This window comes from Octopus bimaculoides, chromosome 4 (genome assembly GCF_046866305.1).
Source record: "Octopus bimaculoides isolate indiv1 chromosome 4, ASM4686630v1, whole genome shotgun sequence".
NCBI classification, from domain to species: domain Eukaryota; kingdom Metazoa; phylum Mollusca; class Cephalopoda; order Octopoda; family Octopodidae; genus Octopus; species Octopus bimaculoides.
In genome coordinates, this window is record NC_142931.1 from 109,029,782 (window position 1) to 109,047,281 (window position 17,500).

The window sequence follows — 17,500 nt, forward strand, 5'->3', positions numbered from 1 at the left end:
AATCATAGACATCTGGGCTGGAGATATGAAAGTATCTTCCGCAGTCAGAGAGAAGGACAATGTCTGCAAACATCTGTTTCTCAATCTGCATCTCATATACACTGGCTATGATTTTATATTCACACTAATAATCATTAGTACATACATTTATGTAAGTAAATATCTACGTTACAATCTGGAGAAGCTACGATTTGCGAGCATAGAAAGAAAAGGTTAGCAAGAACAATAGATATACAATCTGTAAGCGGAAAAGTAAAAATGTGAAAGACATTCTTAAACTTCAATATATAACAATTATCATTGTTACTATCGAAACTCCATTGCTGGTGTTTTTATTTCTTTGATAGAAACCAGTTACCTCCTTCTATAAGAATGCTAATGAATATAAAATAAAAAGCCATATATACATAAACACACACACACACAAATTAATTCTCCTAAATGCAGCATATAATTATGCTATGTGTATAATTTTAGTTCTAGAATAATATAGTTCTTTTCCTTTATCGCGTAATTATTTCCAAATCGCGTTTAGGGACAGAATGTTCAGTGTTTCTTAAAATATGACAAAGAAGATACAGAGCTAGCCAAAACGACGCTAAGAATAAAATGTTTTGTAAAGTAAATAAATATAAAGCTGAGTAGAATTACATCAATGTTAATGTGGCAAATGTAGCTCTGTGGCATATAATGTGTTGCGTAAAGACTTGTTCATTACAGCCATGTGAACATGGTTGAACGGATCGCTTTTCGACTGACAAACAGGTTTAGAAGAGTGTCAAATGGACATCTCAGCTGTAGACTCACGTTCCTATGATTACGCAACATAGTCAAGAGCAATCTAAGCTCTAACTGCTTTCATTTTGCAAAAAGACAGTGTAAACGTAATTCTGAACAGTTGCATTCTATCATAAACTCATAAGCACATATGTTTAGTAGTCTCTTGTGAATGGCTATTTAGTAGAGAGAAACTGAATATATACAAATATATACATGTGTGTGTGTATGTGCGTGTGTGTGTATGTATACATACATATATATATATATATATATATATATATATATATATATATATATATATATATATATATATATATATATTATATGTACATGCATATATGGGGAGAGAGAGACAGAAAGAAGTAGATAAATAGATAGATAGATAGATACACTTGCATAAGCACACAGAGATATACACGTAAACATTATATATATATGTTAAATCTCTGAACGAGGTGTTAACAGTAACTGCACGATAAAGTGAAGTATATTTGCCATTGAAATGTGGCTGACCCCTAAGGGTGGATGTTACTGTTGCTTTTAGCCCCAGGAGAACATCTCCTCCAGCTGGCTTATCTTCACTTTTTCGATATCAGTGAATAACTTCACTGGAAAAAGACTTATATATTGCCAAGGGATTGTCATTCTCATCGAAGGTCGGCGATTATCGTACGCTGAAGAAGGGAAATAACCCTGAAACTCGGGTCCGTACGTATCGCAGATCAAGATGGGAGGGATAACTTCCCTTGGCAAAAATAGACAGGACACAGATATGTGTGTGTGTACACACACATATATATATATATATATATATATATATATATATATATATATATATATATATATATATATATATATATATATATATATATATATATACATATGTATGTATGTATGTATGTATATGCTATACCGTAGCGAATCCAGCGAACACAAAACACATACAGTGTATATGTGCGATCGATAATGTTTACAATACTAGCGCTGCTTTTGATTTGTTATTGAATTTAATCTTATGTGTTCATTGTCGTGGCACATGAGCAAATGATTCTCGCGCAATTTACATATAACCGTACACTGGTGATCCTATTCGTACCTTGTTCAATTCAGATACGTGATGTTGTTAGGCCACAAAAAGGTGAAATATCGGTATCCATCACTCCTGAATTCGATCCGAGGCGAGTTATCCGCTTGTCCATGAATTCCAGGTAACACCCAGCATTATGAAGGAGTCGTTCCCAAGCGTTATACGCAGCGAACAAATAAAATACATACACTGAGTATGTGAAATCGGTGATGCTTACAACGCTAGCGCTGCTTTTGTGTTGACAAAAGAACACTTCCAAAGTTACCCATTATATCATGGGTAACACTCTAGTTTATATGTAGTGTCAATAGAAAGAAAGGGTTTTATGTAAAATATGTAAAACTTACATTCACACATATCGCAGTATTTGGAACAATAATCTGAAGACCAACCAGGATAGGCGTTGCATGCTTCTATTCCGAAGTATTTACAGTTCGGAATGACGTCATGACAATCTGAAATATTAACATTGAGCTTTTACTATTTAATCGAAATAGAAGGATAAAAATAAACAAAAGTAAGTTTTCACGTGAATTTCACCTCTTTTTTATTCATCTGAGAATTACGTGAACGTAAAGACCATTGATATTCAAATCCTCACTGTAAAAGAATAATGATATATTCTTTTTTAGGTGAAGATGGACTAGATACAACACCATATTAGACGAGGCCTAATATATTATTGACGATTATATTATCTACTGACATTTCATTGCAGGATTATGAGGAAGCAAATTAGATTTAGAAATTCGTTTAGTTTGGACAGTGATATTTTGTTTTTACGCATTCAAGTGAATTTTAACAATACTTTATTTTTCAAACAAATGGCTAACTGATATGAGACGTAGCTACAGATGATAACAATTTATTGTTAGTACATAGTCATAGAAATCCAGATTGATGAGACGTAAACATTAGCGTGACATGATTTAAACTGAAATGCGAAAGAAGGAAGAGTTCGAAGAGCTCTGAAATTATTTCCGTCACCGATGTACTAAATATGAAGAAACCAGTTAAACATGTTAGGATATAAAACAGACTGTATTCTACTTTATAATAGCCGTAAACTTAAAAAGAGCGGTTTATTATTGTTGCTCTTATTTAGTTCCACGTTGGGGTGACGAACTACCAGAATAGTTAGCACGCGACATAAAGTGCTTGGTAACATGCCTTCTAGTTTTACATTCTGAGATGAAATGCCACCGAGGTCGACTTCGCCTTTCATCCTTTCTGAGTTGATAAAGTAAGTACATGTTCAACATTGGAGTTGATATAATCGACTTGTCGCCTCCATCTAATACTGGAGACCTTGTACCAAGATTTGAAATAACCATTTAGTCTCACATAGGCCTTGATACAACAAATAATTTGTAAAAAGCGATCTGATCAGGAGCATTCCATACGTTGTTCAGACCTCACGAAACTATGGCTGCATTATCCAAAGAGTGTTTGCTTATTCAAGACAATAAGAAACTTCTGGTTGCTGATTCTAGCATGACATGGCAAGTCATGCGAAATGACTGTCCCAATGTTCAATTTTTCCCTCTCAAATTAAAACAATTAACTTTCAAATTAATCGAATTTGAAATTAAAATAAATGAATCTCAAATTAAAGCAACAGAACTATAATATCAATGAAATCAGATGAACTTTATTTAAATCAAATGAACACCAATTTAATTTATACTAATTTAAAACTGATATTAAATATCCGATGTGACATTTAAATAATGACGTTTGATTTAATACATATTTTGCTCAGTCATGCTACTTCCACATTCAACAAAATTTTCTCTACATGAGATAAATTCCTGAACGTCATTTCATATAGCTTAGTATATTTAACTGATTAAGTAAGCATTACAGTGTAGAGTAATGCATTTATCGCAGTGAAGAGTAATGCATATGAAGTACGAAATGCATCCATATTAAGTCAATAAAATAATTTCCAGTCGAGCACAAGGATCGATGTAATCGACGTACTAATCCCTCGCAAGTACTGGCCTTGTGACTAAATTTAAAAGCAACTTGAGAGTTAAACGATCTAATTCAGTAAATATTTGACCTAAACCCTATGCAGAACCTTAACACTTTCTTTCCAAGTGTAGTTCCTGGAGATGCAAAGACAGCAAGATCAGGTATTTTAATCTAGTTAATTATTTTCAAAGAGGAACTGAAGTAGAAAGCGATAGCACATGTAAAATCTTTGCGAGAATGTTATAAAAGAAAAAAGAAATGAAGCTCAAAATCTAAATATATTTTTTTAATCAGACACCAAATGGAATACCAGATTAAGCTGTAATAGTGACAGGGTCAGATTCTGATAATTTAATTTTAAAAACGGTAGAATAGGGTTTTCCAAACAAAACTAATATGGAATGGGTTCATGAAATTAGGTTATCGTTCCATAAACATAATTTTACAAAACATGCTACACTTACCTTTCGGCTTCACATCTTTTGGTATTGCTGTAAAAGAAGAAGAAAAACGGAATATAAAATTATTTTTTAACATAATTCAAAATTGTTATTATTTTGCAACAATACTACTAATTTCAAATCATTTCTATCAACTCAAAATGTGTTTCTAATTTAACTGTAAGCTATAGTGTTTCTTTTTTTTTTTTTTAGATTTGTTAATGCTACAGCTTCCATTATGAACAAGACTAAAACCAGAAGGTGATGCATTATCATTGGAATTCGTAACTTCATTTCAGCGAAGTATGAAGGCAAAAAAAAAAAAACAGCAATGTGAAATAAACTAAAATATATATTTAGAGTTTAGAATAACACATATCAAGTGGATTTATATTTGTATGCTACATATGTAATATACATATGTATACATACATACACACTCATAAATGTATACATACACACATGCACTCACGCACACACACATACACACACCAAACACACACACACACACATAAACATACGTATATATATAAGAATACATATGCATGTAAATATATGTGTAAACATTTATATGTACACGATCCAGATATATGAAACACCTTTATATAAGTACTGAAAGAAAAATTGCATTTCACTTTATCATATGTTTTGTCTTTTTACTCTTGAAGTATCACTACCACACACGCATAAATACACACACACTCTCTCTCTCTCACACACACACACACACACATACACACACACACACACACGCATACACACACACACTTTCTCTCTCTCTCTCACACACACACATACACACATACACACATACACACAGACATACATACACACAGACACACATACGCACAGACACACATACACACACACATAGCAATCTTTGTAGCGTACTTAATATGGATGTATTTTTGGAATGCCATAATACTGTGGTATTCGCCTTGAGACGGCTTCGCATATAGACGTATAGTGCTAAGAAGCACAGGCATATCTCTAGCAGACTAGGGATCGTACAGCAACAGTGGTGCCAAGCGTCATTTCGTCCGTGTTTACGTTCTGAGTTGAAATTTCGCAGAAGTCGACTTTGCCTTTCATCCTTTCGGTGTCGGTAAAATAAGTACCAACTGAACACTGGAGTCGATGTAATTAGCTTACCCGCTTCTTCAAAATTACTAGTCTTGCGCCAAAATTTGAAAACATTATCATTAGTATCATCATCATTGCTATTGCACTGTTTCTGACAATGAAAACGACGAAGAGGAAACGTAAAGTGAGGAAGACATAGTTCGTGATAATGAAAATAGATATATAAATTCATATCCAGATGTGTGTGCCTGCATGCGCATGTGTGTGTGTGTATGTGTCTGTGTATGCATGTGCACGCGCGTGTTGTTTTCCTTTCTAATTCTACGTCTTAATTTCCTCAATTCTGCATGCTTCATTCAGTGAAAATGATTATATTTATGAACGAAATCCAGCATTTTCGTCAACTTAACGAGTGCAATGAAGGACAATCGAAAAGGGTTCTCATTTCTTATTTTTCCATTTTAATTCTTGACACTTTTATCTTCATAATAAAGTTGTTATGGCGGAAACCGATTCAGATCGCATAGTGAAAATGTGGTTTCCTCTTGCGGACATAATTTCGTTTCTATTCCACTTAACGATTTGAGAGTGTGGTCTCAGAGACCAAACTTATTAGCATGTACCTCGAAATAGCCTTTTACCTTAGAAATAGTTTAACTAACTAATATATAAAAATATACTTATATAGAAGTAAAGATTTGAAGAACTTTTATAGCAATTCAGCTGTTATAAGGTATTGAGTATGATGGACGATAGTTATATCTAATCGAAAATAAATAACGATCGAATATAGAACTTCGAAAATGACTAAATATAGTTCTAAAGCGGGAATTAAAACTTAAACCGTACAACATTAACAACCCATGTATGAATTATCTATAACACAGTAATTATGTTACATATTATAGAACCTCGGAATATTGTATAAGAAAATATTAGAGCCGTATTAACTTAATTATTTCTGTGTGTGTGTGTGTGTGTGTGTGTGTGTGTGTGTGTGTGTGTGTGTGTGTGTGTGTGTGTATACATATATATATATATATATATACAAAATATATATATATATATATACATGCATACACACATATATGCATACATATATACATGCATGTACACACACTCATACATGCATTCATGCATACATACATACATACATACATACATACATACATACATACATACATACATAAGAGTATGTGTTCCAAGTAAATGCAGCGATTTTAATAAGTTGACTTCCTTCTGATTTGTATTGTAAATAATTTATTAGTTGCCCGTTTTCTCGGATGCGTAAAGGAACAGAAGAGGGCAAGAGGGATGGAGGACAAATGTACAATGGGCCTCGTGTATAAAGGAAAGTGAATATCAAATCAATAGTTACTCTATAAACCTTAATAACAAGGCCTGAAATCTGGGCGGAGGGGACTATTCGATTACATCGACACCAGTGTTTTACTGGTACTTAATTTATCAACCTCGAAAGAATGAAAGCAAAGTCAACAGACGAAATGTAGCTAAATATTTTGCCCAGCATGCAAATGGTTCTGCCTAGGGGACAAACAAGGACAGACAAAGGGTTTAAGTCGTTTACATCAACACCAGTGCGTAACTGGTACTTATTTAATCGAGCTCGGCGGAATTTGAATTCAGAACGTAAGGGCAGACGAAATACCGCTAAGCATCTCGCCCGGCGTGCTAACGATTCTGCCAGCTCGCCGCCCTATTGTTAATATATATATATATATATATATATATATATATATATATATACATACATACATACATGCACATGCATATATTCATACACACATACATAGATGCATACAACAAGGGAGAATGCTGGGGTTTAGATAATTCTGTAAAATAAAATGTATCAATATTAGTCGTATATTTTTTCTGGCTTTCAAGAATATAAAAAGTGACGATAAGAGCTATATTTCAGATACTCACCAACACATGTTTTGTTAGCGACCATGTCCACTATATGAATCAAATTGTTAAAATCTCTCGCGTTGAATACATGAGAACTATCCGGATCTGTTGCAATTTCGTTTAATTCTTTGCGACTAATTGAAGAGCCGATCCCAATGGAAATCAATGTGATATTGCTATTTCTTGCAGCTGCAGCTTCTAATTTGGTATCGTCAGGCAATGTCGATTCCCCGTCGGTTATTATAACACCAATTTTTGGTACGTTAGTACGAGCACCGTTGGCATGGGTGAACATGTGATAATGCATAAAGTTAATAGCCTGATCTGTGTAGGTATTACCAACTTTGTAGCGTATTTTTGAGATGGCTTTCTTAATGGCACCTTTGTTATTAAATTTGTTCAGGTGAAATTCCAGATGGGGACGGCTGTTGTAACTCATAGCACCGATTTGTATATGTTTTGGACCAATTTCGAATTTGTCTACGAGTTTCTCAACAAAATCAAGCATCTTATGGAAGTTTTTGTAACCGACACTTGCAGAGGAATCCATAACAAAGACAATATCAGCCGTAGCGTAACATTCTGGGAAACAAATGAAACAAAAATATTTAAAACATAGTGAAATTAATGACTAATTATATATTTATAACTTATAACAAACAATATATCTTGAGAAAGTTTCGAGAACGGAAAAAAAAACACATTGTAAACATATTAGAAAAGTGGTATATGATAACCCATTCTGCTTAAGGTACAAGACCTTGAAATTTTTGGGGAGAGATATAGTCGATTACATCGACCCCAGTACTTGACTGGTACTTAATTTATCAACTCTGAAAGGTTGAAAGCAAAGTCGACCTCGGCAGAATTATGTAGACTAATAGAAGTAATTTTTTTCTGTTATCCAAGCTATTTTAGAAAACACTTGCCCAAGTTATCCAAAACGACGTGGATGCGAAGCGAATTTTTTAATCGCACAAGTATGTATGCATGTATGTATGTATGGATGGATGGATGGATGGATGGATGGATGGATGGATGGATGGATGGATGGATGGATGGATGGATGCATACATATATATTCATTCATATATAATATATATATATATATATATATATATATATATATATATATATATATATATATATATATATATATATATATATATATATGTATATGTATGCATATAAACAAGTGTTTTCTAAAATAGCTTGGATAGCAAAACAAATTACTTCTATTATTCTACATAATTCTGCCGAGGTCGACTTTGCCTTACATCCTTTCGGAGTTGATAAATTAAGTACCAGTCAAGTACTGGGGTTGATGTAATCGACTATATCTCTCCCCCAAAATTTCAAGGTCTTGTACCTTAAGTATAATGGGTTATTATATATAATTGAGTGATTCTACACGATTATGATCAAATAGCATAGTGTATTGGATACTTTTCGATAAATTTCTGACGCTTAGTATATCATAATTCCTTTATTAAAGTTAATACTTATAAACACACAAATCCAACGTTAATACCTATTTAATTTCATCATATTTTTGCAGAAAACAAGAATTATATCAAAATTCCGTGAAAGCGTGTTCATAATTAATAGAGGACAGTAACTATCTGTCCTTGAAAGATAATGTGGATATATTTCACAGTTCATAGAGAATCATTACATTCTGTTTAAGAAAGTTTTCTCAAATGTTGTTTATGCCTACAGATTATTGATAAAATAGATATACGTATTAAAAATACTTGACCTCGATATATCGAGTCTGGTTAAAGTCCACAAAGTATATTTTAATCTTTCGACAGATAATAATGAAGTGCTTGAGGGTTTTTTTCTTATTAGATAACATGGGAAAAATGGATAATTAATATATACTTTACTCGCTTAATTAGGCTTGAGATAGGGTTAAGTTTGCGCAATTGATACGATTGAAGTTCAATTTGAAGTCATAAAGACTGACATTAAGCTATGGGAAAACGCCGACTGAACGATACACTTCTGGGGAAGAAACATTCACCAAGGATATTTTTACTGTTGATTGTGGTGTGAACCGACATGAGTGTTGAATGGAAGTCAGCATGCGATTCAGAGCAGAAAGATTCGAGAAGGTAGAGGTTGTTGCAATAATCTCAGGGAAGAGAGAAATATAAAGTAGACATAATGAACGTTATGTCTGGTAATTGTAGTATCTTGGACTCTTAATGATTGCATATTAACCGGACGATTGTATATATACATATGTTTAAGCGAATTTGTGTGCGACTAGTTCTCTTGTGTAGTACATTCTTGTGCATGAGAACCTACTGTAGAAGAAAGTTTGTAAAGTACCAGACTAGTCATTATTCATTCATTTATGTGGCGGCCAGTGTCACCATAGAAAATGAAACAAGCTCCAAACAAACTGGAAGGTCAATACTGGTTCAATTCCTCTCGTTGGAATTGTTTCATTTCACTTATGCTAATAATTCTTTTCGGAGAGCAGAAGTATAAATCTTGATATCTCTACTTTCTTAAATTACATATCGTTTATGCTTATTCAAAATTTACCAATTGTTATGTATTTTCATACATTCTATACAATTTGAAGAATGAATAAGTATGTAACCTAGATGCGTACGGAGGAGAGCAAAACAGTGTATATCATATATTTTTGTTTATTTCTGTAAAGAGATTGATTTGCAAAATTGAAGATTCACGTAAGAATTAACGGCTATTCACACCTTCTTAATGCTTCAAATACTTTTATAAATGTTCAATTATTGCCCATTCTAAAACTGTCAAAACCAAATATAAAAAAAATTAAAAACATTTGACTGCAAACATCAGATATGAATTCACGTGATTGCACTACATAATTCCGGAAATTTAAATACAAATCTGTTCAACTCACCTGACGCAGTTCCGTTCTCATGAGGAGCAACTGGAAAATTAAATATGGATAATATGAGTTTATCATAAATACTACGGAAAGTCAAAAAAATAGTTACGCTAGAATCATATATTTTATAGCAACATTCTAGGATTAGAACAATGATACATCCTGAATGGCAAGTTTTATGTATTATATTTGTTACGTTCAAGTAGGTCAGATTTGGCGAAAATATGAAGTACGAGAGGTTTTCAATGTCATATGATAGAGGCACATACTTTTCGTGTTTGAAATGTATGTGAAAGAATTTCATAAACTATTGAACACTTTTGTAAATTGTTTTGTGAGAACTCAATTGCGGATTTGTTATCAAATAATGAATGAAGTTAAAACTAAGGAAATGTAATTCTAATAGTTTAGATTTATTTCATATGGGACATTCCCACGATAACATATATCTGTTTTGCAATACGTCATTGTCAAAATGAGGATATAGCTTAGCGACTGTCAATACATAACTGCAAATAAGTGACCTTCAATATGCGAGTGTCATCAGAATATTGTCAACAAAATTTCAATAAATGACTAACAATTGATCGATATCAGCAAGTGGATATCAATAAATAAATATCAATAAGTGATTCTGAACAAAATAGTGTCCATGAGTGGCTATTATTAAAATGATGTCAATAAAAGATTCAAAATAAATGGAAGTGGAGAGACAAGTTACTGAAGAGATTGCAAGAGTGCAATGAAATGATTTAACAAAAAACTATATACTGTTTATAAATTAAGTAAGGACTGAACCAGTGCGTGTGTTTATTACCGGCATAATGCCTCTCCCAAGGTTTAATTGTATTTCTTTCAACACACGTATCCACATCAAGAATCTTGCACACGAAATACACATACGAAAAATAAAAGCCAGTTAAATGTTAACGAATATTAAAAAATATGGTAAGACCTAAAAATGGGACTCTAACGCAAGAAAAAGCTTATGGTTGGAAAAAACAGTAAATCCAAGAAAGATGGAATGTGTATGTTATGTATTTGTGTACCTAGTTGAGAGTAAGTGCATAAGAGTTGTTAGTACGTCATACAAATATCTGAAGGGTTAGTAATTCGTATCTCTTCATCACTAATGCATAATATAAACGGCTAAAATTCTGAAGACACTTAGCTGCAAATATGTATGCAGGAAAAGCTCATGGTTTTAAGCATTGGCAGCACTGTAAATGTGACGACTATTTTGCAAGATTGCATGAGTTCACCTTGTCATGTATTGATTGTTTCGTGTATTTAAATGATATCTGTCAGGCAAATTTACACAAGATGAACATCATTAAGGAGTTTATCAGCGATTCTCATAGGAACCGATATATATAAACAAACACTAAAACACACATACACACACACACAAATATATGTATACATCAATACATGCATACATGATCGTTATTATTGCATATTTAAAATAATCATAGGTGTTATTACCGTTACAAGAAGACTTCGATAATCTTGAGGCAATAGAGTGTAGGACAGCAAAGTCTTCAACTCTAAATTCGAAATCACTTTTTGGTGAGCTGGAAATATGCTTCAGTAGGTTTGTATTTATATCTCCAATGCCAATGGTAAATAATAAAATGCCGTTGTTCTTTATCTTCTGTGCTTCACTCTGAACGTTGATCGGTCCATTCGACTGACCGTCTGTAATCAATATAGCAATGCGTGTAACGTTTGGTCGAAGTCCATTACTAAATGTCATACTTTGTGAGAACAGCCTTTCCAATCCCTCACCGGCATGAGTGCTACCGCCGTGATACCGGATTTTATTGATGGCAGCAAGTAGAGAAGAAGAATCATTATAACTATCCAATGCAAATTCAGTCCTACTGGCACTGTCGAACGAATCAATACCTGTCAAAAAATGGAACATAATATAATGTAACAAGAATACTTTATTACCTTGTATATTAACTTGGAAGTGAAGTTATATTTTTAAGTGTTCTGCAGATGATACAGTTCAGAAACAGAGAATTATGAGTTAAGATTTCATAACGTATTACTAGTCTGAATATCTATCTATCTATCTATCTATCTAACTATATATCACTCTCTCTCTCTCTCTCTCTCTCTCTCTCTCTCTATATATATATATATATATATATATATATATATATATACATAAATATATATCTATATATACATATACATTTATATACATATACTTATATAGACATAGACACTACATAGATAGATAGATAGCTATTCTTTATATATATATTTACATATATGCTCAAACATACATTCATACATACATATATGTAAGTATATATATATATGTGTGTATATATATAAACATATATACACATACATACATTCATATAGACATAGATAGACAGATACATACATAGTCAGACAGACAGTCAGACAGACAGTCAGACAGACAGTCAGACAGACCGACAGACACACAGACAGACAGATATATAGATAGAAAGATAGATATACATTCTTTATATATGTGAGTCTTTACATATATGTTCAAATATACATACATGCATGCATGCATGCATGCATACATACATACATACATACATACATAAATACATAGAATTATATATATATATATATCATTTGTGAATAATATTCACATATTTAAATATTTTATAGCTTTATAATGGAACATCATCGAGAACGGATAGCTAGCCAACTGGCTCATCAGTGACCAATCGATTTTGAAATTTGTTCCCCTTCAACGATAACGAAACATCCCATCTGATTTATAGCATTCATCTTAATTGATATTGAATCCTTTCACATAGTATTATCTAAAATTACTTTATATCAGCATATATGTATAATTTTTATTATCTTCCTAATTACAAGTAAATCGATTGCATTCCTGAATCACAAATTAATTTCATGGCTCTTTTTGCAGAATGAGTTCATGGCTTTAGAATTGAACACTAATTAAATTCATGATTATCAAAAGGTACAGCTGAGATCAGTGTCGAAATAGATATCTCAAAACTATAATAATAATAATAATAATAATAATAATAATAATAATAATAATAATAATAACAATAATAACAATAATAATAATAATAATAATAATAATAATAATAATAATAATAATAATAATAATAATAATAATAATAAATAGTTCTGATGCAGTACCAAGAAGTGGCTCTCTTGGCTTCTGATCTCATGTGCATTGTTTCGTTTTGGTAAACAAGATTCGACACTGATCTCCGCTACTGCAAATATTCTGCTCAATACCACAGATTTGCTTGTCAGTTGCTTGACCATAACCAGTTGAGTATGTCACTTAGTCGCTAACAATATGTACATCTCTGATCACGAACAGAAGTAGCAGAGAGCAACATATCCATGTGTTGAGAGGAATTCTTTGGGATTTGGATAATTCACCTTTAGAAACATGGGTATTTTGTTCAACATCCTTAAACAACCCTTACTCAGGGACCTTTTGAGCGGGATGGGTTACTCGATCCGAAGAAAATTGTAATTGGGCACCACCTGCAAGGTCATGCACTGTTTATCTTGATATGAGATCACTATGTCACGCACGTATGGTTGTGATGCATGTGCCTGGTGTACTCTTATCAGACGCGTAGTCATGATGGGTATACTGGGCTTCGTATATTTTACCCCATTGTCACTTTGATGGCATGCCCTGCTCTCTCACTCAATAATAATAATAATAATAATAATAATAATAATAATAAGAAGAAGAAGAAGAAGAAGAAGAAGAAGAAGAAGAAGAAGAAGAAGAAGAAGAAGAAGAAGAAGAAGAAGAAGAAGAAGAAGAAGAAGAAGAAGAAGAAGAAGAAGAAGAAGAAGAAGAAGAAGAAGAAGAAGAAGAAGAAGAAGAAATGATTATATTGTGTTCATCTCTCTGGTGATATAGCAATGCAATTATGGTCAAGAAGCTGAATTTCGGAATATCAACAAAAAACAAAAGTAAAGTTTAATAATATTAATTACCTATTTGTACTTGATCAGGGCCGATGGCAAAGGTATTACTGATGGTTGTCACAAAATTTAGAACTTTCTGGAAATTACTTTTACCGATGCTGGCAGAGGAATCCAGGACAAATACAATATCAGCTTGCGCTGGACATTCTAACCGAGGAATAAAAACAGGTATTAATTTTTTAATACATGAAGACATTGTTGTGTGGTTGAGAAATTTCTATTTCAACTACGTTGACTTGAGTTCCGTCCCGCTGAGCAAAATCTTGAGCAAGTTTGTTATATTTTAGTCCCCGGCTTTGTATGGATTTGGTAAATGGAAACTGAAAGAAACTTGCCGTATGTTTGTGTGTGTTCCTATGTGTGTGTGTGTGCGTGCGTGCGTGCGTGCAAGTGTGTATGCCTTTGTGTTTTCACTTGTCCTCCACCATCGCTTGACAACCAGTGTTGGTTTGTTTACGTTTCCGGGTTCGGCAAATAATCAATAGAATAACTACCATGCTTAAAATTTCAGTACTGGGGTCGATTTGTTCGACCGAACCTTTCGAGGCAGTGCCCCTGCATGGCTGCAGTTCAATGAGTGAAACTAGCACAAAAGGGTAAAATGAAAGGTATTCGATGAGTGGCGACGGAGATGACGAAGATAATCACTAATAGATTTGCAGTTTCTAAATTCGAGAGTTCTTCAGTTAGAAGTCTACGGAGTTACACTTCTTGGTATTGATAACGAACACAACTGGAGAAGTAATGGTCACTGATTTATGCACACGGCCAGCAAATTTGAAAGAAAAGCTTTAGTCAATACAATCGATCATGCTACTTGGCTAGTACAGTATTTCATCAACCCTGGATGGATGAAAGCCTTGACGGAATTTGAGCTCAAAAAGTAAAGAATCGTAACCAAAAAATACTAAACGTTTTTCTGGCGTTCTAACGATTCTGCCGATCAGCCGCCGTAACACAGCTCAGATAATTCAACCGACCTCGGCGAAATTTGAATTCAGAACGTAAAGACGAATGAAATGCCTCTAGGTAGTTTGTACGGCATACTAACGATTTTGTCAGTTCACTGTCTTAATACAGCTCAAGAAATAATGACAACACTATTTATAAATAATTCTAATTCAATCTCCAAGGTTTCCAACTGTTAAATATCTCGTCCGCTTTCAAATTCATTTAATATAGGTCGAATATCTAAACAGAAAATATTTTCCCACAAAAATATTTTGAGAAGAAAATCTCAATCAATCATATTTAATGTTGTTTAATTAAAATTTAATCAAATAAGTACATTGATATAATAGATTTTCATAAGTTGCTTCACAATAGTCCTACTAAGATACAACATATTTAATATAATTTGATTGTTAAAAATTTCTCATAACGGAAATTTAATTGCTGTTTCCAGCACTAATCATATTAATCTCTAGCATTCTTATCAAAACCGGATACAACTATTATTTACACCCCCGACAAATAATTACAGCTACCTCGTCAAAGTTAAAAGAAATGACTCATTGTAAGACATTCAAAGCATTTTCTAAGAACTTATTTATACATATTATACAAGGGCTTACTTTATTAGAATTAGAATTTGCAGCATTCATTTAGTTTACAGACTTCTCTCAAACAATAAGCTCAGACGCAGTGCGTACCTCTAGCTTTGGGGCATTACACGTTGAGAGATAAATGTCCACTTGTACAGGGCACCGGTCTATTTATAAATATCAGTTCACAATATTTTAGTACCTTCTCTGAGACGATCTGATACTGATCACAAAGTTTACTGCATTACAGCGAAACTCCAGTGGAAACTTTCTAGTGCAAGTAGTTCAAATTTTATTCATTCAGCTATTTTACATTTACTCTCTCCTTAATTATTAGCGATAATAAACCCACTCTTACTATCCAGTTATAATGTCAGTAGTCTTATAATTCTTTCAGTTTTAAATATCAGACGTAAACAGTGTCTCCGTCGAGACAAGAATACATTAGCATACAAGCGAAATAACTGAGAATCTAATTGTTTATGCACTGTGAATTAAAATAGTATCTGCATATTTTCAACTGAACTTCTGCGGAAATATATTCCACAAAAGTAGTACCACAGTAAAATGAAAAAACCTCGAAACACGCAAAACATGATGTGAATGATCTAATAAGATGGTTTTGTATAACTAAGATAATCAAATAGAAAATAAAATGGAGAAAAATGAAAACAATCATTGTTCAGCGACAAACACAATAATTATGAAAGTTCTACTTACTCTCGATAACTACAGGTGACTCTGTAGTATTTTTCTGTGCTGTGAATAGAATGGTTAATTAGTTAATTTCCTTACAAGATAATTATCTTCATAAACCTGTAAGCTTTATAAAAATCAAATTCAATAGCGTCATATATTAATTTTTGTAATCTACATTCTCCATATTGTGAAGTAAAAAAATTATTGCCGGTTTCATAACAGAAAATAAAGTTCGCTGCCAATATAGTTCTTTTGTTTTACACGAGATCAGTATATTTTACTCTAAAACTAATGAAGGTCAATGCGTAGCAAAATACAATATATAATTTTCTATTTGTCATTAGGAGAAAACCTGCGTTTGATTGAAAATTTCACTAATATTTACATAAGCAATTATTCCTTGCGTATGGTTGTGAGCCCTGGGTCACTTACTAGAACCAGAAATGCCACTCTACATCTACCCTTCGCGAGCAATTTTTGATAATATCTGGATGTAAATATCGCAATGATTATTTCGGAAAATAATGCTCTTTTTTCTTCAGTTCTGATGGAACTGAATTGCATGAAAGACACTCAGATAAGGACCAACATATTTTGGGGAAACTTAGGAAATGAGCTACTACTTCCACACCCTATCTAATTAGTTTACCTGATTTATAACGAGAGTAAAAAGATTCACTCGTAGCTTAACGTTTATAATTCTTTCTTTGATTAAGGAACATATTTTTAGATTTTACAATTGAGTGACATGTATAAAAACCAGTGAATCTAATCAATGCACCTTATTTATCTTTCTACGTTTGTCATATCTTAACTCCTCACAGACTGTCTGATCTCCTTTTTGTCGTACCTCACTATTTCATTTTATCTCTATACTCTTTTCGTATTCGGATTCTGTACCAATGAAATATTGAGGAAGTTGCCGAAGAAAAGAAAATATAAGCAGAGCAGAAAAACAAACTCTATTTCAGATTCACGCTTTTGTTATTCGTAAACCAGCCTGATACAATTCATCTTGGCAATAGATACCAATCGAAAATCACAGATACGAATTGTAAATGAAATAGATCAAACATGAATTGAA

General features: G+C 32.9%; 1 protein-coding gene across 1 annotated transcript in view; it reads right to left on the reverse strand.

Annotated features, from left to right (window-relative positions):
- Positions 1 to 17,500, reverse strand: part of LOC106875429 (collagen alpha-1(XII) chain) — a 161,995-nt gene that overhangs the window by 102,021 nt on the left and 42,474 nt on the right. Inside the window, exons 11-17 of the mRNA XM_089351166.1 lie at positions 16,438 to 16,476; positions 14,183 to 14,320; positions 11,669 to 12,091; positions 10,196 to 10,225; positions 7,315 to 7,878; positions 4,309 to 4,335; positions 2,215 to 2,322 (exon numbers count right to left, since the gene is read on the reverse strand). Coding sequence (XP_089207292.1) covers positions 2,215 to 2,322; positions 4,309 to 4,335; positions 7,315 to 7,878; positions 10,196 to 10,225; positions 11,669 to 12,091; positions 14,183 to 14,320; positions 16,438 to 16,476 — 1,329 coding nt within the window. The remainder of the gene's footprint in view (positions 1 to 2,214; positions 2,323 to 4,308; positions 4,336 to 7,314; positions 7,879 to 10,195; positions 10,226 to 11,668; positions 12,092 to 14,182; positions 14,321 to 16,437; positions 16,477 to 17,500) is intronic.